The 22557-nt window shown below is 33.6% G+C and overlaps 1 protein-coding gene across 1 annotated transcript; it reads right to left on the bottom strand.

The window, feature by feature from the left end:
* Window positions 1-269: 269 nt before the first annotated feature.
* LOC145953064 (heparanase-like protein 2) lies at window positions 270-6312 on the bottom strand. Its single transcript, XM_083066657.1, has 9 exons — window positions 3264-6312; window positions 3118-3154; window positions 2682-2862; window positions 2403-2560; window positions 2034-2267; window positions 1706-1895; window positions 1484-1609; window positions 1173-1272; window positions 270-899 (listed from the first exon to the last, which is right to left on the bottom strand). The coding sequence occupies exons 1-9, from the start codon at window positions 3465-3467 to the stop codon at window positions 573-575; spliced, it is 1557 nt and encodes a 518-aa protein (XP_082922783.1). The 5' UTR covers window positions 3468-6312; the 3' UTR covers window positions 270-572.
* Between the last annotated feature and the right edge of the window lie 16245 nt (window positions 6313-22557).

Here is a 22557-nt window from a genome sequence, read left to right as displayed (position 1 = left end):
TGAAAAATGGGATTTTACTTTTAGCAGACATTTCAACATTATTTTTTAATTGAATTTAAAAAAAAAATAATTTATTTTTCTCTATAATATTCTAAATCTTTAATAAAACCTCTCAAATAATATAATACAACAGTTATATAAATTGCATAATCATTCTAATAAATCAACTACGGATTGGTCAATAAAATTTAGAAAACAAATTAGTTACCAACATTGTTGATTAATATTATGTGGACGTGATGAAACAGTAAAGTTCTAAATATGTACAAATTGTTGTCTTGTATGTTGCTAATTAACATTTTGTGCTTATTATCCACATGCTGGTGCATTGAAGTTCTTGGTATATACAAATATAAATGTGTAATCATTCTAATAAATCAACTACGAATTTTTCATTAAAATTTTATTAATGTTCTAGTAATTAGAATTAGAAATAGTTTCCCACACTAACATTTTAATATTTTATTGTCATATTGCAGATTGATATCATGTGTATGTGTTGGAACAATGAAACTATAGATATGTATAAATTCTTGTATTGTAAGTTCCTAATTAAGAGTTTGTACTTGCTATCAACATGTTGGTGCATTGAAGCTCTTGGTATAGACAAATACAATTGAGTCAGGGTCTGCTTTGATTGGAGAAGAAGCATCAACCAACCGTGGTTTCATTTCTGGTATGTCTAGTGAATTTGTCAATTGTAGTGGAGTTCCATTCAATAATACCACATCACTTCGAATGTTTCCATCTTTGGGTGTCAGATGGTATTCTTCCCTAGTAGTCGTTGGTACTTTTCCTGGTATCGTCTCCAAGACGGGATCCAAATTCATGTCATCAACGAGGGATACATTGAAAGTAGTGGAATTGGACATGTTTATGAGTAGCACAGTGATTCCAGGCTGAGAGTAAGGAAAGCAACTAGTAGTGATTAATTAGAAAGAGAAATAAGATTAAGAACAAATGGCACACATTGTCTTTAGACGTTATAGAAACTTGTTTGATTTAATCTATATAATTACTTTTTCCCAAATAATTGTAACACTTTATGATATGCTAATTATTTTTCTATAGAATGGTGTTGTTAACCTCTATATGAATAGTTTTTTTTTGTGAAGACAAAATAAGGGGAGAAAAAAAGAAAAAAAAAGACATTTTGAGATAAATGAGCTTACCCCTTTCTTTGAGCAATGAGCGTATGCACGCAAAAATGGTGATCCTTCGTGGGAAACCGAAAGCACTTTGCTTCCCATAAGTCGATGCCATAAAAGCGCTCTAATTGATCAAAATACGTTTTGATTAGAATGACATGTTAATCCATAATTAAGTCTTGATCACTTAGGTTGTTTGATAAATTTTTGTAGAATATTAACTTAGAAATATAACAGATAAAGAATGTTGGTTGTGCATGCTAGGGTAAGTTTTAAATGAATTAGACATTCATTAGTAGCGAGTGCCTCTCCCACACAAATGAAACACGACTTACCCATAATAATCCGGGTTAGGAATGAAGCTTGTTGTGTTTAGCAAACCATAGTTTCCTCCAACTAGAGTTTGTCTACAATAAACCTTGTGGTTTAAGGTTGATGTCATGCCCAACTGGTCCAAGTACCTATTTATATTAAGTTAAGAGATCTTAACATATATAGTTGCGGAATTTTGAAAAAGAAACAAAAAAGAACTCAATTCATTGGCATATTAGACCGACCAAAACCCATTAACAAAAGTGTGAGACACATCTTTGCTACCACTGTTATAGGCTCCACCAGCTTCCCCAACCCATGGTGCTGCCCACGGTGTGAATTCCTTGACTGCTTGAGCAACATTTTTGAAAGTTTCAGCAACTTGACTCAAGAAATATGGGTCTTGAATCTTGCTGATAACATCCTTGTCAACACCTTAATTTATTTGGAATAAATATTGTTAGAAGAAAAACAATCACTAAGAGCTAAGTAGTAAAGTGCATGCTATTGCTATTGACAAAAAAGAAAAAACAATATAAATATATCTACATACACTCACACACACACACATACCGGCACCAAGGTTGTAAATGTGGTGGGTCACTCCATCAACCACGCCAGGCCCAACATTTAGTAAGAAGCTTTGAAACCATTCCTTACCATAGAAACCACCGGGGCCTAACACTTTAGGCCTTCTAGAAGCATCTGGGTATAGTAGATTAACTATACGTCTGAGCATAGTGATGTCTTTAGCATATTGAACACTGTCTACTCTGGCTCTTATCCCCTCAGCACATAGCTCATTTCCTATTAAGCATCATAAATCATAATGCACATGGGATCAATCAGAGAAAATAAAAAAAATAACATACGTAGAGATATATATGCATGTAATTCAAATATCGAAGGTTGAATCAAAATTAATTGAAGATTTAATTTAGCTACCCAATTCATATGAATCTATTTTGTATCCTTTTGATATTGTGTACTTCATGAGACTTATGGCATTTTTTGGATTCCAGTTTCCAACCCAGTTCAACTTGTCTTGTATGGAACTTTTCTTTCCAGTGAGAGCATTCAACCCAAAAATTAATTTCACTCTGCAAAATACGCAAATAAAGAAAACAAAAAAAATGCATGTTAGAATTGAATGTAGCACGCTACTAACATATATCATAGTACCTCGTGCTGAAAAAATAATGGTAAAAACTAAACAAGTACCCAGTTTTGTTAAAAAAATCATGTACTTCATCCCATCTCATTTTGGGAAGGCATGCTGTGCTGAAACCAAAAAGACCACCTTCTCTCTTCTTAAAATGAGGGCATTTCTTTTGCTTCCCAAATTGGTAAACAATCTGATCTTCCACTGAACCTCCTAATCTGATCCTCAGGGGATTAAATGCTGCAAAATTTTGGAATGATAGGTAATGTGAAATTCATAGACTAATATTGTCTACACATGATCATATGATATATGCTATAGACATTTGACAATTAAAATGTCACATCTTGCCTCCACTGAACTAAAGAACGAGGATGACCAAAAATGATTGATACAAAAGCAAACAACCTAGAAGGGCCAACAATACTTTTTCTTGTAAGTTTTTTTTCTTTTTAAAATGATCATACGATTAGACCTGAGAAAAATAAAACCTACCCTTGATTGCATTTGATAGAACTTTGTTACTCAAGTCCTGCAAAAGTTGCAACAACAAACACATGGGAAACTAGTTATATTCTTTTTCTATTGAAATTATGTACGATGAAAATATACATGGTGCATTGGTGCCTAATGGTAAATACCAAATTCAGAATGCCCGTTTGTCCCCAGGGACAATCGTTGTAGTTGCACTTATTAGCAGGCCACCAGTCCAAAGTTGCACAAACAAAATTATTATCTGTCGTAGCAATGGATGTGACCCCATTCACTATGAGTTTGACATATTCTGCTGAAGATAAGGAAAATAATAAAAGAGTAGCATAACATAGAGTTATTTTCACATACATTATGAAAAGTGATTGAAAAGAAACTATGGAAAACCACACCAAGTCTTCAAGATTTATGCAAATTTTATATTCTTGCTACTTGCCAATATTAGTCGACCTAATTACTTCTTTTACGCAAGTTATTAGCTGTTTTTGCTTGTCTTCAATACTTTTAAGGATCATGTATCTAGTCATTAGTTTTTTAGAAATTCAATCATTTTGTTCTTTAATCTACCTGTATTTTTGTTTGCCACAGTATTCCCATATCAATTTTGTCTTTTACACGAAACCTTTTTCATTATCAAAAGTCAAATTTCAGTTTGACATATGTCACGTGAGACTTTATTGGCAAAAATTGTTGGCTAATAGTTGATTTTTTCAATAACAGTTTTTCTCATATATATGTTCTGGAATACTTTAGGATAAGCCCGATGAGTTACCTTCCTTGAAAAAATAGTCACTTAAAGAGTCAACTAATTTAAGGGTTTTAATTTTTGTTACTAGCTTGCTTAATTATTACTATTTTTTGACACTGCTTAATTATTATGTTGACAAATTAAACTTGTTGCCTAAAATCAAATCATATATGAAATATGAATTTTAGGATAGTTGTTACAATAACATTAAAAAAACTCATCATACATACACATATAGTAATATGTGATTGAACACACAAGCATAAAAACTTTTAATTATTGCCTTATTAAATTTTAATTAAATTCGTTGTTCTCTCTTACAACACGTTTCTCTCAAAGAAATTAATTTCTATGTTGATGATGTAAATATTAGTTTTTACACCGTGACCCAACCCGCATTAGAATCATAAGTGGTATGTTGATTGACATGTATAATAATCAACCTAAAAGTCATATTTAATTTATCATCAATTCTAATTATTTGGCATTGTAATTTTCTTTTTCGATCAATTTGTTTCATACATTAAATAAAACAAATACTAACAAATGCTTTAGATATTGCAAAATGAAATAATTAAGAGCAAACACAAAATACTTGGGAGATGGGAATAAAATCATTGAAACCAATTATAAATAATTTTAGATATGTTTAAAAATTTTCACATTAGAACTACAATATAAACATTTTTCATATTAGGATATATTTTAATGATGAAATTTGAATGTTTAGAAAAGAAGTTTAGAAAATTGTCATTTATATATTATTTTATTTTCAAATTAAAATTAGTGTGCATATGATTTTTAAATTAGAATTGATTACAAGTTTTGATCTATAATAATTATATAAAAAAAACATTTATTATTCCCCCAAAGTGTATCATCTTTCCATTTCATTTTTTTATTTATGGGTTGTCTCTCTATATTTTTAAATTTTGTACATATTTGGTGAGTTTTTAAATTGTACAACTATTTTTGTCACATTCCATTTCTTCTTTCTTATTATCCCATGTGTGGTAAACCATCTCTATTTTTATGTTGTTATCCTCATGATATATATAAACATGTGTTAGTATATAGGTGACTATAAAGATCCGGCCTTTACAATTTCTTATTCATTGTCTTGTTGTGTTATATTTAGATTGATCTTTTACACTTTTTGAATGCTGAAGAATTTTTGCTTTTGCACTCTTGACATTCTTTAGGATTATATTTCAGCTTTAGAGTTTCCTTTGAAGTCTTCTCCTAGATAGAGAGATTTGAGAATAAATAAAAGAATTTTCCTCAACATAAAAATGCATGAAGTCGGATAAATGAATTAAATAAATAAGATTAAACAAATAACAAAAAAATTAATGTCTAGTTCCTATTAGAAAAATACAATCACCGAGTCTAGGCACTTAACGGTTGAATTCACAGGGTGAATCGTAGGGGATTTCTCCATAGCAACTCCAACCTCCTTCAAGTTTCTTCCATGAAACCAAAAATCAAACATCAAGAAGATTGGGAGGGTGAGGCGTGCCACTCTCAAGGGAAAGATAAGCAAGAATGATGTTCTTACCATAAGGAGAATTTCAATGATGAAAGAAGTTAAGGAGAAATTTCCCTTTTAAATATTTAGTATTTTTATTCGTTGTGTTGTTATGTTATATTTAGATTGACCATTTGCACTTTTTGAATGGTGTATTAGTAGAAAATGAGGTGTAGAAGCAAACATGCAAAAAGCGTGACTAGTGTGTGGAACATGTGACTTGGTTGGCTTGTGTGAACTTATAAGAGAGACAATCCTACGAGGGAGTGGAGGTCCACTACTTGAAGAAAATTATCCACTCTCTCATGGCCCAAACACGCCCAATAGGCACATCTCTGAAACAATAGTTGAACCCCTTTTGAAATACTAAATACACTCCTAGAGGGAAAATCACAAGGAATTAAATTTAGAAACAATTTGATCCAAAAATAAAAGAAAATATATACAAACAAATATTTCCAAAGAGAAAATGGACTACTCAAAGTAACCGAAAGCTCAAAATGAGCTTGACCCTTCTTCCTTCAAGTATACCCCACTCTTCTTGGCTTCATTTGCATTTGAACCCTGGGCATAATTAAATCATTCCACTACAATTCAAATGTTTTACATTCTCGGTTGAAACTATAACACCCAAGTTTTCTAAAACTATTAATAGTATATTTTGATTAATTAAAGGATTTAATGAGATATTTTATAGGCTTTTAATAATTATGAGCATTTTAATTAAATAATAAATAATTGAAAATATTGTTTTGCATACTATTTATTAGAGAAATGTGTATGATATTTTGTAATAATAAGTATTTAGAGAAAAACTCGTTTTTGCTAAGAATATTGGTATATTTTATTTTAATTATAATGGTACGAGGAGAAATGTATTTATTTTATGTATTATATATTTTTTAATTATTAATTATTAGTTTTTGTTAGGGGTGTGCATAGTTTGGTTTTTTTAAAAAACCGCACCAAACTGCATTACACCATTTTAATAAAATAAACTGGTTTATAAATTATTTAAACCACTTTAATAAACCAGTTTAAAACTGAATTACTTTAGTAAACAAGTTTATAATCGGTTTAAAACCAGTTTCATAATAAAACCAGTTTTTGAACCGGTTTGAAGAAATAAACCACAAACTATTACACACACATGAATTCCAGCCCGAAAGGCATACCTTTGGGAAGTTCACATCAAAAGCAGCCATAATAGCAATTGTAGATGAACAAACAAACGCTGCAGAGCTTGATAGTCCAGAACCTGTAAAAAAGATGCCCTTTTTCCTTTTAATTTAAAGCCATCAACAGACAAATTGTTATCTCTAATAGAAAACCAGAGATAATGATCAACATTCACTTGGAGGTAAACTACAGATTGCATTATCAATTAATACTGAATTAAACAACAATTCTACACTCTTTCTTTTTCATCCAAAAAACAAAACCACTGTATCTATTATATTATTCAACGCTCCTTCATTCATACATAGCATATCGTTTCAAATTTTACAGTACAGATTGTAAATATATCATTAAAATAAAATTGCAAGCACTCTTTTTTATAAAGTAACCAGAACGCGCACTAGTCTAGGACCAGGACTAATAGTTTGAATGACCAATACTCTGCATCATCTTGGCAGCGTTAAGCAAGGTTCATTAAGGAGAACAAACACAAAGCACATACATCTAACTGAGCTAGCCATTATACCTCAGAATAAAACGAGGAAACGACAAGAGAAATATGAAATAAACTCACCCACAAATAAAATAATGGCCCCATTTGTGATTCTTCAAGTCGATTTCCTGCATGAAAAACACAGCCAATGAATATCAACAAAACAGAAGAATTTTATTGACAAAAAATGAATAGCAAACAAACATTCTTAGAAGATATGTGTTAATAATACATCAATTTACACACCAATATTTTATATTTTTCTCTCTTTCTCTTGATCGTAAAATTTTTTATACGAATAAATAATAATAGTAACAATAATCCTCTTCTTAAAGCTGTTTTAAGCTTCACATTATTATACAGTGCTTGACCAAAAGGATTCGAGGATCCACCTGGAGAGGATCAGCATGATAAGTGCAAACAGAATATTTTCCACCATTCACGTTTGGGTGCTTAGTAACCTTCAATTAAGAAAGATGATTTTAGAGGAAGGACATTCATTTAGGAGCTACTGAGATGTATCGGGACCTTAAGAGATGTATCAGAGTGGTGCAGCGGAAGCATGGTGGCCTAAGGTGAAGAGAGGAGTAGAGAAATTGTATGCTCGTGTTTAGTATGCATGAAGTCTTTTGGAATTTTGTAGCACTTAGACGTCCCATTTTGGAACTGTAATGGTGAGTGGATAGACCTTAATTATAGGTTTGTCTGAGATACTTAAGAGATCGATTCTATTTGTGTTTTAGTGGATAGACTCGCCAAGTTTACTTGTTTTACCTTTAGATATCCTTTGGTGAAATTGATAGAGTTGTACATCAATAAGGTAGTGAGGTTGCATAAGGATTAGAAAGTAAGAAGAGAGAAGTCTACCATTACAAAAATTTCGGGGACGAAATTTCTTAAAGGAGGGGAGTATTGTAACACCCCAATTTTCAAAAAGGTTATTATTATTATTATTAGATGGTATTTGGTCATAATTATTTTAATAATTATAGAGGAATATTATTTTGTACGTTTTAAATAATTATTATTTTGGATAATTATTTTGTACGTATTAAATAAGTATTTTTATTAGCATTTTTAAATAAATATTTATATGTTTTAAGAGAAGGTTGATTTTATATGATATTTTGTTATTGAAATTATATTATTATATTTAGGGTCAGAAATATATTATTATTATAGAGAAAAAATATTTTATAATATACATGTATTTATTTTATTTAATTATTTTGAGGAAAATTAGAAGTGGGTTAGAAGAGAAGGAAAATGGGTTGGGTTGACCCAGTCCAATGGATTAATTTTAAGAAAGGAGTCAGGTGGTGTTAACCCTATCTGCCTCATTTGCGTTCTGAAGGGTTAGGGAAAAAAAGAGGAGAAACAAAGAGCTCTAAGGAAGAGTACTCAGGAACGATCTTAGATCACACCAAGACCATTCATCTTCTGCTCATCCAGGTACGGGGGAGATGGGTTTCTTCATATGTGAATATAAGGGTGTTCGGGTAGTGAGGGCAATCCCTAAGTCCCTCAAGGAACTCTATTTAAAATTCTGAACGATTATCTGTGCAATCGATGTTCTAAATTCTTAATTCATTTGGAAGAACTTATTTCTTGAATTGTCTTTGAATTCCATTGGGGCTTTCTTGTTAATTCTTTATCCTTAAATTTGATGACTTGAATTTTATGTGTTAAGAAGAGTTTGGATTTTTTTTTGTAAAACCAATGGAAACCAATTTTTGAGGCTTGAGATGTGTATGGATTGATTTGGAACGTATGAAGAATATAAATGGAGTTAAACTGAACCAACGGGGTGTAGAAGTAGTGAAAATTGGTAAAAACCATGTTGAAACTCGTAAAACGCAGGTTTAATTTCACAGAGGGGAGTCTGGGCAGAGATTTGGGCGCTCAGCGCCAGTTTTGGGCGTCGGGCGTCGGGACCCCGACATACGTTTGTAATTTTGCGATATCTTTCTGTGTAGTTATCCAAATCGAGTGCCGTTTGTTTTGTTAGAAACTAGACATCTGGGGCTACCATTTAGACACAAGATTCGTGTAAAAATATTAATATTTGATCAAGTTATGTGAGTTGCAATTTGAGTCTTCCAATCTGTGTGCGAACCACAACATCAATTTTTGTGAGCCCTGAATGGTAACCTAAACGACTTTATTAGGATTTGTGTTCTTCATGAAAGTTGTAGATATTGATGTTAGGATTCTAATGGAGTTGGGATCACTTAGAAAGGATATGTATATCTCGAGTTATGGTTAAATTATTAACTGAATGTCATAGATATTGTGATGTGTGTAAAGAATTATGTGAAATTTGTGGTCTATGATGTTGATAACTTAATGATAGGTACCTAGCATGTGAGGAAGATATTGCATGGATTGTTATTGACATGTGATGATGTTATATAATGGAGATGCATTAATTATGAGTTACGTGGGATGCATGAGTTGCATGAGACTTATGAGTTGCGTGTGGTGCTTGAGAAGCCAGACGTGGCTATATTGCATTGGACCCTGGGCCCAGAGAGGGGTTGAGACAGGGGGGACCATGACGGGAGGCATTCCATGCGTGGGCCGTTGGGTGTTTAACTGCGCAACTCACTGGCCACAGAGGGTTTAACGGTGGGTGGATTGCCTTTGCACGGGCCGCTGGGTGTTTAACCGTGCAACATACCGGCCCTGGGAGGGTGTGAGAACGGTATGCCCGCATTGGCAACAACTAAGGGAATTGACGAGGTACGCCCATTGTGCGGAGTGCCAAGTTGAGACTCTTAGGAGAGGAGATGTGTATGAGCATATAGTGAGCATGTGTGTGAAAGCTTGTATGATTGAAAAAAAATGATGTTTGGTAATTATATGAGATGTATTTGTGGTTTATAGTTAATGCTGATATTTTGGTGCACGGTGTGGGGTGGGAATTGGGTAGCTCTATGTTCATATATGATGTTATCTATCTCTCACCGTCCTGTTTTTATGTGGTTTTCTTTTAGGTGAAGATGAAGGCACTCATAGTGTTGAGTTCTAAATGGAAAGGGTTCTGCTCTGATAGGATGTGACATTGGGGCATGAATTTAGGATGCTTTAGTTATGAATTGTTATTTGTCGTTTGAGGAGACTTATTTTTAGGAGTTTTATATTCCCCTTATATTTGTAAATTCTGGATCCCTTTCATTTTTCTTTAGAGACCTTGATAATTTTCTTTTAAGAGTAAAACTTTATTATTATTATTATTATTATTTCTATTTATTTCAAGACTTGTGAACCTATGAGTTTTTATTAAAATATGTGGACCCTTCTTGATATTATATTTATTGAATTATTCTTATTGTTGTTACTTATCTATTATGGGGTAGAAGGGTTTAGTGGTATCAGAGCAGGTTGATCCAATCGGCCGTGAGTTATGAGTCTACTATGCTTGTTTGGTAGATGAATGATGGAATATGTTTTGCTTTATGATGAGGATAATGATGATGATGATGATGTTTCCTTTGTGTTGTTAGTGTTGTGCTTACACTTATATTGTTTTCTCAGAATTTGGCTGAAAGACATGATATAGCTTAGTTGAGGCTATTCATGATTGCTTATTTGTTTTGATACTTCTTGCTTACGTAAGAAGTAGTGGTTGAGTGATATCGCTCGTATTGCAAGCATATGTGCCAGTAGTAGTGGACGAAGCCTTGCTAATCAACTAGAAATTATTGGGACCTTAGATTTGGGTGAGACATTGATTTGTCGAGAGTTTACGGTTAATGGAGTTTCTAGAATCTATAGTTGTAGCGATTGAATCCAAGGAGGTTGTATATGAGAATTGGAGTTCTGGTATCCTTGATGAGAGATTGAAATGTTGGTAATTCCCTTGAGTGTTGGTGTTGGCATGTTTACCGTTTATGGTTTAGGTAGCATGTGAGTTTTATTTTCTAAGTCTGTTGTGCTAAATATGTGAGTTGTTTGGTTTAGGATTGTAGTGGGAAGCTTGAATATGAAGTTGAGGTGTGAGTTTGGAAGGGTTGATGTATTTTTGTGGCCTTAGATATATTGATATACTATTGCTGTTTGGTGTAGAGGATATTTTCGCTGCAGTTTTGTTGTGCCATTATGACTACCATATTGACAGGTTTAGATTTTATGATCTTCATAAAAGTTGTAGCCTTAGACGTTATCTTTCCAATGGAATTGGAATCAGGTAAAACGGAGGTCTAGAACTCCAGTTATAGATACTTTGGTGATCAAAAGTCTAGCTGTAAGCGCCGAATATATCTGCTGCGGTTTTTGAAATTTTTAGCTAAGAAGAGGATCTTTTAGAATTTTATGTCTTCATAAGAGTTTTAACTTATTCTCTTAGATTTCTTTTGAGATAGGTTTGAGATCATTTGGATGAGTATAACTCTCTAGGTATCATTTTCTTTGATCATTGTTGAAGGGATATGTATGGTGTCATGATATTTTTGAATCGTTAGACAATGCAAGGATAAAAATTGATTTTTGTCATGATTCTAAGATGTTAGGTGGATTGAGAGGTTGTTTAAGATTGTATGATGTTATGTGGTAAAGTTGATTCATGCTTTATGGTGTAAACGATGATTGATTCGTATATGCTTAGGGATAGTATATATGAAGATTTTAAAGTAGGTATTCTAATATGATTTGAAATGCATGTATGTATATATGAGGATAGATGACTTTATGGATCAATTAGTGGATGTTTGTGTATTAATGAGATTGATCTTAGGATGTGATATCACCATATTAAGAGTTAAGTGTGAAGATATATCCAAGATAAATTTAGGATAGATTATCTAAGTATAATTTTTGACTGTATGAGATGAGTGTTCTAGGCCATGTAATTTTCTTGCGGAGGTATAACGTAGATCTATCTAAGATAGAAGTTGTGCTTAAGTGAGAGATACATGAGTCTATTAGCGAGGTTATGAGTTTCTTGGATTAGCTCATTGTTGTTGGATATTTATTGAGTAACTTTCTAAGATAGCATTACCTTTGAACATATTGAGTAAGAAGAGTGTTATTTTTGTGTGAGATAGTAAGTGTGATAGTAGTTTCCAAATTCTTAAGGAAAGATCGACTAGTGCGCTAGTGTGAGCATTGGCCGATCTTAGTAAGTCTTTTGTGATATATAGTTATGCTTCTAAAGATATGTTTGGGAGGAGTATTGTGACAAGAAGGAAAGGTAGTAGGTTATGATTTTAGGCAATTGAAAATTCATGAGAGGAATTTTCTTATCTATGACCTTGAGTTAGTAGCTTTAATATTTATACTAAGATTTGGAGACATTATGTATATGATTCTAAGCTTGAAGTATTTTTTGATCGTTAGAGCCTTAATTATCTGTTGACTGAGTAGTTAATTATGTGACTAAAGAGATAGTTTAATTTCTAGAGGACTAATATTTCAAACTTAGTTGTTAATTGAGTAAAGCTATTGTGGTGACCGATGTTTTGTGTAGGAAACCTTTATATTTATCTTCTCTTATGATTAGAGAGATGAATCCTTTTGGCTCAAATTAGAGATTTAAGTTTGGCTTATAAGGTTACTCTTAGTAGTGTGAGACTAAGTATGACTTGAGTAACGAATGGATTGTTGAAGGAAATTGGAGAAGCACAATTTTGGTGACAAGATATGAGGCTATAGGATAAGGTGATGGATAAGAGTTTGACTTTGGTGTAGATGGAGTGGTGAAATTAGAGATCTGATATGTATACCTAGTGAACTTACGCTTAGGTGCTTAATCTTTAGAGATGATCATAGAAGTAAAACCAATGTTGTAGCAGATGCCTTGATTATGATAACCTCTGGTATATCGTTTATGATGATTTAAGGGTTGGATTTGATTGAAGAATTTAGAGACTTATGCTTTGTGTGTGAGATTATCCTTAGGAGCATTGAATTGATTATGTTGAAAGTGACTAGTGAATTAATGGATGAGATTAGAGAAGCCTAGGAGTTAGAGCCTTTCTTAGAGAACCAAGTGGAAAAGATTGGTAGGAGTGTAGATAATTTTTTTGAGTAGAATCGATGTTATTTTGAGGTGCAAGAACAAATTTGGGTGCTTAGTAACCTTCAATTAAGAAAGATGATTTTAGAGGAAGGACATTCATTTAGGAGCTACTGAGATGTATCGGGACCTTAAGAGGATGTATCAGAGTGGTGCAGCGGAAGCATGGTGGCCTAAGGTGAAGAGAGGAGTAGAGAAATTGTATGCTCGTGTTTAGTATGCAAGAAGTCTTTTGGAATTTTGTAGCACTTAGACGTCCCATTTTGGAACTGTAATGGTGAGTGGATAGACCTTAATTATAGGTTTGTCTGAGATACTTAAGAGATCGATTCTATTTGTGTTTTAGTGGATAGACTCGCCAAGTTTACTTGTTTTACCTTTAGATATCCTTTGGTGAAATTGATAGAGTTGTACATCAATAAGGTAGTGAGGTTGCATAAGGATTAGAAAGTAAGAAGAGAGAAGTCTACCATTACAAAAATTTCGGGGACGAAATTTCTTAAAGGAGGGGAGTATTGTAACACCCCAATTTTCAAAAAGGTTATTATTATTATTATTAGATGGTATTTGGTCATAATTATTTTAATAATTATAGAGGAATATTATTTTGTACGTTTTAAATAATTATTATTTTGGATAATTATTTTGTACGTATTAAATAAGTATTTTTATTAGCATTTTTAAATAAATATTTATATGTTTTAAGAGAAGGTTGATTTTATATGATATTTTGTTATTGAAATTATATTATTATATTTAGGGTCAGAAATATATTATTATTATAGAGAAAAAATATTTTATAATATACATGTATTTATTTTATTTAATTATTTTGAGGAAAATTAGAAGTGGGTTAGAAGAGAAGGAAAATGGGTTGGGTTGACCCAGTCCAATGGATTAATTTTAAGAAAGGAGTCAGGTGGTGTTAACCCTATCTGCCTCATTTGCGTTCTGAAGGGTTAGGGAAAAAAAGAGGAGAAACAAAGAGCTCTAAGGAAGAGTACTCAGGAACGATCTTAGATCACACCAAGACCATTCATCTTCTGCTCATCCAGGTACGGGGGAGATGAGTTTCTTCATATGTGAATATAAGGGTGTTCGGGTAGTGAGGGCAATCCCTAAGTCCCTCAAGGAACTCTATTTAAAATTCTGAACGATTATCTGTGCAATCGATGTTCTAAATTCTTAATTCATTTGGAAGAACTTATTTCTTGAATTGTCTTTGAATTCCATTGGGGCTTTCTTGTTAATTCTTTATCCTTAAATTTGATGACTTGAATTTTATGTGTTAAGAAGAGTTTGGATTTTTTTTTGTAAAACCAATGGAAACCAATTTTTGAGGCTTGAGATGTGTATGGATTGATTTGGAACGTATGAAGAATATAAATGGAGTTAAACTGAACCAACGGGGTGTAGAAGTAGTGAAAATTGGTAAAAACCTTGTTGAAACTCGTAAAACGCAGGTTTAATTTCACAGAGGGGAGTCTGGGCAGAGATTTGGGCGCTCAGCGCCAGTTTTGGGCGCCGGGCGTCGGGACCCCGACACACGTTTGTAATTTTGCGATATCTTTCTGTGTAGTTATCCAAATCGAGTGCCGTTTGTTTTGTTAGAAACTAGACATCTGGGGATACCATTTAGACACAAGATTCGTGTAAAAATATTAATATTTGATCAAGTTTTGTGAGTTGCAATTTGAGTCTTCCATTCTGTGTGCAAACCACAACATCAATTTTTGTGAGCCCTGAATGGTAACCTAAACGACTTTATTAGGATTTGTGTTCTTCATGAAAGTTGTAGATATTGATGTTAGGATTCTAATGGAGTTGGGATCACTTAGAAAGGATATGTATATCTCGAGTTATGGTTAAATTATTAACTGAATGTCATAGATATTGTGATGTGTGTGAAGAATTATGTGAAATTTGTGGTCTATGATGTTGATAACTTAATGATAGGTACCTAGCATGTGAGGATGATATTGCATGGATTGTTATTGACATGTGATGATGTTATATAATGGAGATGCATTAATTATGAGTTACGTGGGATGAATGAGTTGCATGAGACTTATGAGTTGCGTGTGGTGCTTGAGAAGCCAGACGTGGCTATATTGCATTGGACCCTGGGCCCAGAGAGGGGTTGAGACAGGGGGGACCATGACGGGAGGCATTCCATGCGTGGGCCGTTGGGTGTTTAACTGCGCAACTCACTGGCCACAGAGGGTTTAACGGTGGGTGGATTTCCTTTGCACGGGCCGCTGAGTGTTTAACCGTGCAACATACCGGCCCTGGGAGGGTGTGAGAACGGTATGCCCGCATTGGCAACAACTAAGGGAATTGACGAGGTACGCCCATTGTGCGGAGTGCCAAGTTGAGACTCTTAGGAGAGGAGATGTGTATGAGCATATAGTGAGCATGTGTGTGAAAGCTTGTATGATTGAAAAAAAATGATGTTTGGTAATTATATGAGATGTATTTGTTGTTTATAGTTAATGATGATATTTTGGTGCATGGTGTGGGGTGGGAATTGGGTAGCTCTATGTTCATATATGATGTTATCTATCTCTCACCGTCCTGTTTTTATGTGGTTTTCTTTTAGGTGAAGATGAAGGCACTCATAGTGTTGTGTTCTAAATGGAAAGGGTTCTGCTCTGATAGGATGTGACATTGGGGCATGAATTTAGGATGCTTTAGTTATGAATTGTTATTTGTCATTTGAGGAGACTTATTTTTAGGAGTTTTATATTCACCTTATATTTGTAAATTCTGGATCCCTTTCATTTTTCTTTAGAGACCTTGATAATTTTCTTTTAAGAGTAAAACTTTATTATTATTATTATTATTATTTCTATTTATTTCAAGACTTGTGAACCTATGAGTTTTTATTAAAATATGTGGACCCTTCTTGATATTATATTTATTGAATTATTCTTATTGTTGTTACTTATCTATTATGGGGTAGAAGGGTTTAGTGGTATCAGAGCAGGTCGATCCAATCGACCGTGAGTTATGAGTCTACTATGCTTGTTTGGTAGATGAATGATGGAATATGTTTTGCTTTATGATGAGGATAATGATGATGATGATGATGTTTCCCTTGTGTTGTTAGTGTTGTGCTTACACTTATATTGTTTTCTCAGAATTTGGCTGAAAGACATGATATAGCTTAGTTGAGGCTATTCATGATTGCTTATTTGTTTTGATACTTCTTGCTTACGTAAGAAGTAGTGGTTGAGTGGTATCGCTCGTATTGCAAGCATATGTGCCAGTAGTAGTGGACGAAGCCTTGCTAATCAACTAGAAATTATTGGGACCTTAGATTTGGGTGAGACATTGATTTGTCGAGAGTTTACGGTTAATGGAGTTTCTAGAATCTATAGTTGTAGCGATTGAATCCAAGGAGGTTGTATATGAGAATTGGAGTTCTGGTATCCTTGATGAGAGATTGAAATGTTGGTAATTCCCTTGAGTGTTGGTGTTGGCATGTTTACCGTTTATGGTTTAGGTAGCATGTGAGTTTTATTTTCTAAGTCTGTTGTGCTAAATATGTGAGTTGTTTGGTTTAGGATTGTAGTGGGAAGCTTGAATATGAAGTTGAGGTGTGAGTTTGGAAGGGTTGATGTATTTTTGTGGCCTTAGATATATTGATATACTATTGCTGTTTGGTGTAGAAGATATTTTCGCTGCAGTTTTGTTGTGCCATTATGACTACCATATTGACAGATTTAGATTTTATGATCTTCATAAAAGTGGTAGCCTTATACGTTATCTTTCCAATGGAATTGGAATCAGGTAAAACGGAGGTCTAGAACTCCAGTTATAGATACTTTGGTGATCAAAGGTCTAGCTGTAAGCGCCGAATATATCTGCTGCGGTTTTTGAAATTTTTAGCTAAGAAGAGGATCTTTTAGAATTTTATGTCTTCATAAGAGTTTTAACTTATTCTCTTAGATTTCTTTTGAGATAGGTTTGAGATCATTTGGATGAGTATAACTCTCTAGGTATCATTTTCTTTGATCATTGTTGAAGGGATATGTATGGTGTCATGATATTTTTGAATCGTTAGACAATGCAAGGATAAAAATTGATTTTTGTCATGATTCTAAGATGTTAGGTGGATTGAGAGGTTGTTTAAGATTGTATGATGTTATGTGGTAAAGTTGATTCATGCTTTATGGTGTAAACGATGATTGATTCGTATATGCTTAGGGATAGTATATATGAAGATTTTAAAGTAGGTATTCTAATATGATTTGATATGCATGTATGTATATATGAGGATAGATGACTTTATGGATCAATTAGTGGATGTTTGTGTATTAATGAGATTGATCTTAGGATGTGATATCACCATATTAAGAGTTAAGTGTGAAGATATATCCAAGATAAATTTAGGATAGATTATCTAAGTATGATTTTTGACTGTATGAGATGAGTGTTCTAGGCCATGTAATTTTCTTGCGGAGGTATAACGTAGATCTATCTAAGATAGAAGTTGTGCTTAAGTGAGAGATACATGAGTCTATTAGCGAGGTTATGAGTTTCTTGGATTAGCTCATTGTTGTTGGATATTTATTGAGTAACTTTCTAAGATAGCATTACCTTTGAACATATTGAGTAAGAAGAGTGTTATTTTTGTGTGAGATAGTAAGTGTGATAGTAGTTTCCAAATTCTTAAGGAAAGATCGACTAGTGCGCTAGTGTGAGCATTGGCCGATCTTAGTAAGTCTTTTGTGATATATAGTTATGCTTCTAAAGATATGTTTGGGAGGAGTATTGTGACAAGAAGGAAAGGTAGTAGGTTATGATTTTAGGCAATTGAAAATTCATGAGAGGAATTTTCTTATCTATGACCTTGAGTTAGTAGCTTTAATATTTATACTAAGATTTGGAGACATTATGTATATGATTCTAAGCTTGAAGTATTTTTTGATCGTTAGAGCCTTAATTATCTGTTGACTGAGTAGTTAATTATGTGACTAAAGAGATAGTTTAATTTCTAGAGGACTAATATTTCAAACTTAGTTGTTAATTGAGTAAAGCTATTGTGGTGACCGATGTTTTGTGTAGGAAACCTTTATATTTATCTTCTCTTATGATTAGAGAGATGAATCCTTTTGGCTCAAATTAGAGATTTAAGTTTGGCTTATAAGGTTACTCTTAGTAGTGTGAGACTAAGTATGACTTGAGTAACGAATGGATTGTTGAAGGAAATTGGAGAAGCACAATTTTGGTGACAAGATATGAGGCTATAGGATAAGGTGATGGATAAGAGTTTGACTTTGGTGTAGATGGAGTGGTGAAATTAGAGATCTGATATGTATACCTAGTGAACTTACGCTTAGGTGCTTAATCTTTAGAGATGATCATAGAAGTAAAACCAATGTTGTAGCAGATGCCTTGATTATGATAACCTCTGGTATATCGTTTATGATGATTTAAGGGTTGGATTTGATTGAAGAATTTAGAGACTTATGCTTTGTGTGTGAGATTATCCTTAGGAGCATTGAATTGATTATGTTGAAAGTGACTAGTGAATTAATGGATGAGATTAGAGAAGCCTAGGAGTTAGAGCCTTTCTTAGAGAACCAAGTGGAAAAGATTGGTAGGAGTGTAGATAATTTTTTTGAGTAGAATCGATGTTATTTTGAGGTGCAAGAACAAATTTGGGTGCTTAGTAACCTTCAATTAAGAAAGATGATTTTAGAGGAAGGACATTCATTTAGGAGCTACTGAGATGTATCGGGACCTTAAGAGGATGTATCAGAGTGGTGCAGCGGAAGCATGGTGGCCTAAGGTGAAGAGAGGAGTAGAGAAATTGTATGCTCGTGTTTAGTATGCAAGAAGTCTTTTGGAATTTTGTAGCACTTAGACGTCCCATTTTGGAACTGTAATGGTGAGTGGATAGACCTTAATTATAGGTTTGTCTGAGATACTTAAGAGATCGATTCTATTTGTGTTTTAGTGGATAGACTCGCCAAGTTTACTTGTTTTACCTTTAGATATCCTTTGGTGAAATTGATAGAGTTGTACATCAATAAGGTAGTGAGGTTGCATAAGGATTAGAAAGTAAGAAGAGAGAAGTCTACCATTACAAAAATTTCGGGGACGAAATTTCTTAAAGGAGGGGAGTATTGTAACACCCCAATTTTCAAAAAGGTTATTATTATTATTATTAGATGGTATTTGGTCATAATTATTTTAATAATTATAGAGGAATATTATTTTGTACGTTTTAAATAATTATTATTTTGGATAATTATTTTGTACGTATTAAATAAGTATTTTTATTAGCATTTTTAAATAAATATTTATATGTTTTAAGAGAAGGTTGATTTTATATGATATTTTGTTATTGAAATTATATTATTATATTTAGGGTCAGAAATATATTATTATTATAGAGAAAAAATATTTTATAATATACATGTATTTATTTTATTTAATTATTTTGAGAAAAATTAGAAGTGGGTTAGAAGAGAAGGAAAATGGGTTGGGTTGACCCAGTCCAATGGATTAATTTTAAGAAAGGAGTCAGGTGGTGTTAACCCTATCTGCCTCATTTGCGTTCTGAAGGGTTAGGGAAAAAAAGAGGAGAAACAAAGAGCTCTAAGGAAGAGTACTCAGGAACGATCTTAGATCACACCAAGACCATTCATCTTCTGCTCATCCAGGTACGGGGGAGATGGGTTTCTTCATATGTGAATATAGGGGTGTTCGGGTAGTGAGGGCAATCCCTAAGTCCCTCAAGGAACTCTATTTAAAATTCTGAACAATTATTTGTGCAATCGATGTTCTAAATTCTTAATTCATTTGGAAGAACTTATTTCTTGAATTGTCTTTGAATTCCATTGGGGCTTTCTTGTTAATTCTTTATCCTTAAATTTGATGACTTGAATTTTATGTGTTAAGAAGAGTTTAGATTTTTTTTTGTAAAACCAATGGAAACCAATTTTTGAGGCTTGAGATGTGTATGGATTGATTTGGAACGTATGAAGAATATAAATGGAGTTAAACTGAACCAACGGGGTGTAGAAGTAGTGAAAATTGGTAAAAACCTTGTTGAAACTCGTAAAACGCAGGTTTAATTTCACAGAGGGGAGTCTGGGCAGAGATTTGGGCGCTCAGCGCCAGTTTTGGGCGTCGGGCGTCGGGACCCCGACATACGTTTGTAATTTTGCGATATCTTTCTGTGTAGTTATCCAACTCGAGTGCTGTTTGTTTTGTTAGAAACTAGACATCTGGGGCTACCATTTAGACACAAGATTCGTGTAAAAATATTAATATTTGATCAAGTTATGTGAGTTTCAATTTGAGCCTTCCAATCTGTGTCTGAACCACAACATCAATATTTGTGAGCCCTGAATGGTAACCTAAAAGACTTTATTAGGATTTGTGTTCTTCATGAAAGTTGTAGATATTGATGTTAGGATTCTAATGGAGTTGGTATCACTTAGAAAAGATATGTATATCTCTAGTTATGGTTAAATTATTAACTAAATGTCATAGATATTGTGATGTGTGTTAAGAATTATGTGAAATTTGTGGTCTATGATGTTGATAACTTAATGATAGGTACCTAGCATGTGAGGATGATATTGCATGGATTGTTATTGACATGTGATGATGTTATATAATGGAGATGCATTAATTATGAGTTACGTGGGATGCATGAGTTGCATGAGACTTATGAGTTGCGTGTGGTGCTTGAGAAGCCAGACGTGGCTATATTGCATTGGACCCTGGGCCCAGAGTGGGGTTGAGACAGGGGGGACCATGACGGGAGGCATTCCATGCGTGGGCCGTTGGGTGTTTAACTGCGCAACTCACTGGCCACAAAGGGTTTAACGGTGGGTGGATTGCCTTTGCACGGGCCGCTGGGTGTTTAACCGTGCAACATACCGGCCCTGGGAGGGTGTGAGAACGGTATGTCCGCATTGGAAACAACTAAGGGAATTGACGAGGTACGCCCATTGTGCGGAGTGCCAAGTTGAGACTCTTAGGAGAGGAGATGTGTGTGAGCATATAGTGAGCATGTGTATGAAAGCTTGTATGATTGAAAAAAAATGATGTTTGGTAATTATATGAGATGTATTTGTTGTTTATAGTTAATGATGATATTTTGGTGCAGGGTGTGGGGTGGGAATTGGGTAGCTCTATGTTCATATATGATGTTATCTATCTCTCACCGTCCTGTTTTTATGTGGTTTTCTTTTAGGTGAAGATGAAGGCACTCATAGTGTTGAGTTCTAAATGGAAAGGGTTCTGCTCTGATAGGATGTGACATTGGGGCATGAATTTAGGATGCTTTAGTTATGAATTGTTATTTGTCGTTTGAGGAGACTTATTTTTAGGAGTTTTATATTCACCTTATATTTGTAAATTCTGGATCCCTTTCATTTTTCTTTAGAGACCTTGATAATTTTCTTTTAAGAGTAAAACTTTATTATTATTATTATTATTATTTCTATTTATTTCAAGACTTGTGAACCTATGAGTTTTTATTAAAATATGTGGACCCTTCTTGATGTTATATTTATTGAATTATTCTTATTGTTGTTACTTATCTATTATGGGGTAGAAGGGTGTCACACAAGGTTCGTCTCATCCCTGTTCATTAGTGTGAGGAACCACAGTCACATTCCAATCCACACAAGTCTTGCAATTAACCCTATGACAGGGCTGCCATATTTGACATAAGTGATGCGTGTTAATTGCCTCACTCATCCCACACTATGCCAGGGGCACGCTCGTCCTTGAAGCATCACTACTCAAGGTTCGTCTCATCCCTGGTCATTAGTGTGAGGTACCACAATCACAATCATAATCATATCCACAGAACATCTCATCTCATATCTCAATTCCATATTACATACACAATTCCATATCACATACACAACAGATAAATCCAACAAAAATAAGGGTTTACACACCCCTAATGCAATTCACATCTAGATCATCAATTCTTATCAATTAACATAATAATAACATTCATAAATTAATAAAATAATCAATAGAATTATCAATTTAATATAATTTAACATAAACGGTAAAACCCACAATTATTCTAAAACCTAGCTCACATGCACTTTTCTACAATTTCGTTCTCTCTCCCAAATCGTTATTCTTACAAATTAAATATATATTTCTAATCCTCAACACATACAAAATCTAATGGTATCATTAATTCCTCAAACAGAAATAATCTAATTTTTCCAAAACCTAACTTACAGGCACTTTTCTATAATTTCGTTCTCTCTCCCAGAGCATCATTTTTACAAATAAATCATATATTCGTAATCCTAAATACATACAGAATCACATAAGACCAATAATTCTCCAAACAGAAATAATTATAAAATTACTCATAATCATAAGGGACTCTTCCTCTACCCAATTCCCTCATGTAACTCTACATATAAATAATCCCCTTTTCTCCCGTACCTGGATAAACAGCAGTTGAAACCAAAACAGAGATC

This window comes from Cajanus cajan, chromosome 11 (genome assembly GCF_000230855.2).
Source record: "Cajanus cajan strain Asha chromosome 11, NIPB_CcT2T_4, whole genome shotgun sequence".
Taxonomy (NCBI): Eukaryota; Viridiplantae; Streptophyta; class Magnoliopsida; order Fabales; family Fabaceae; genus Cajanus; species Cajanus cajan.
This window is presented reverse-complemented; position numbering and strand designations above follow the sequence as displayed.

What these genes read in the sequence shown, in the direction of transcription:
- LOC145953064 (XM_083066657.1), bottom strand. Translation starts at nt 3,467, where the DNA reads ATGTATGTGAAAATAACTCTATGTTATGCTACTCTTTTATTATTTTCC. An exon ending in AAACGGGCATTCTGAATTTG is followed by an intron (nt 3,155 to 3,263) that starts GTATTTACCATT and finishes CAACTTTTGCAG; the next exon opens with GACTTGAGTAACAAAGTTCT. An exon ending in TCTATCAAATGCAATCAAGG is followed by an intron (nt 2,863 to 3,117) that starts GTAGGTTTTATT and finishes AAAATTTTGCAG; the next exon opens with CATTTAATCCCCTGAGGATC.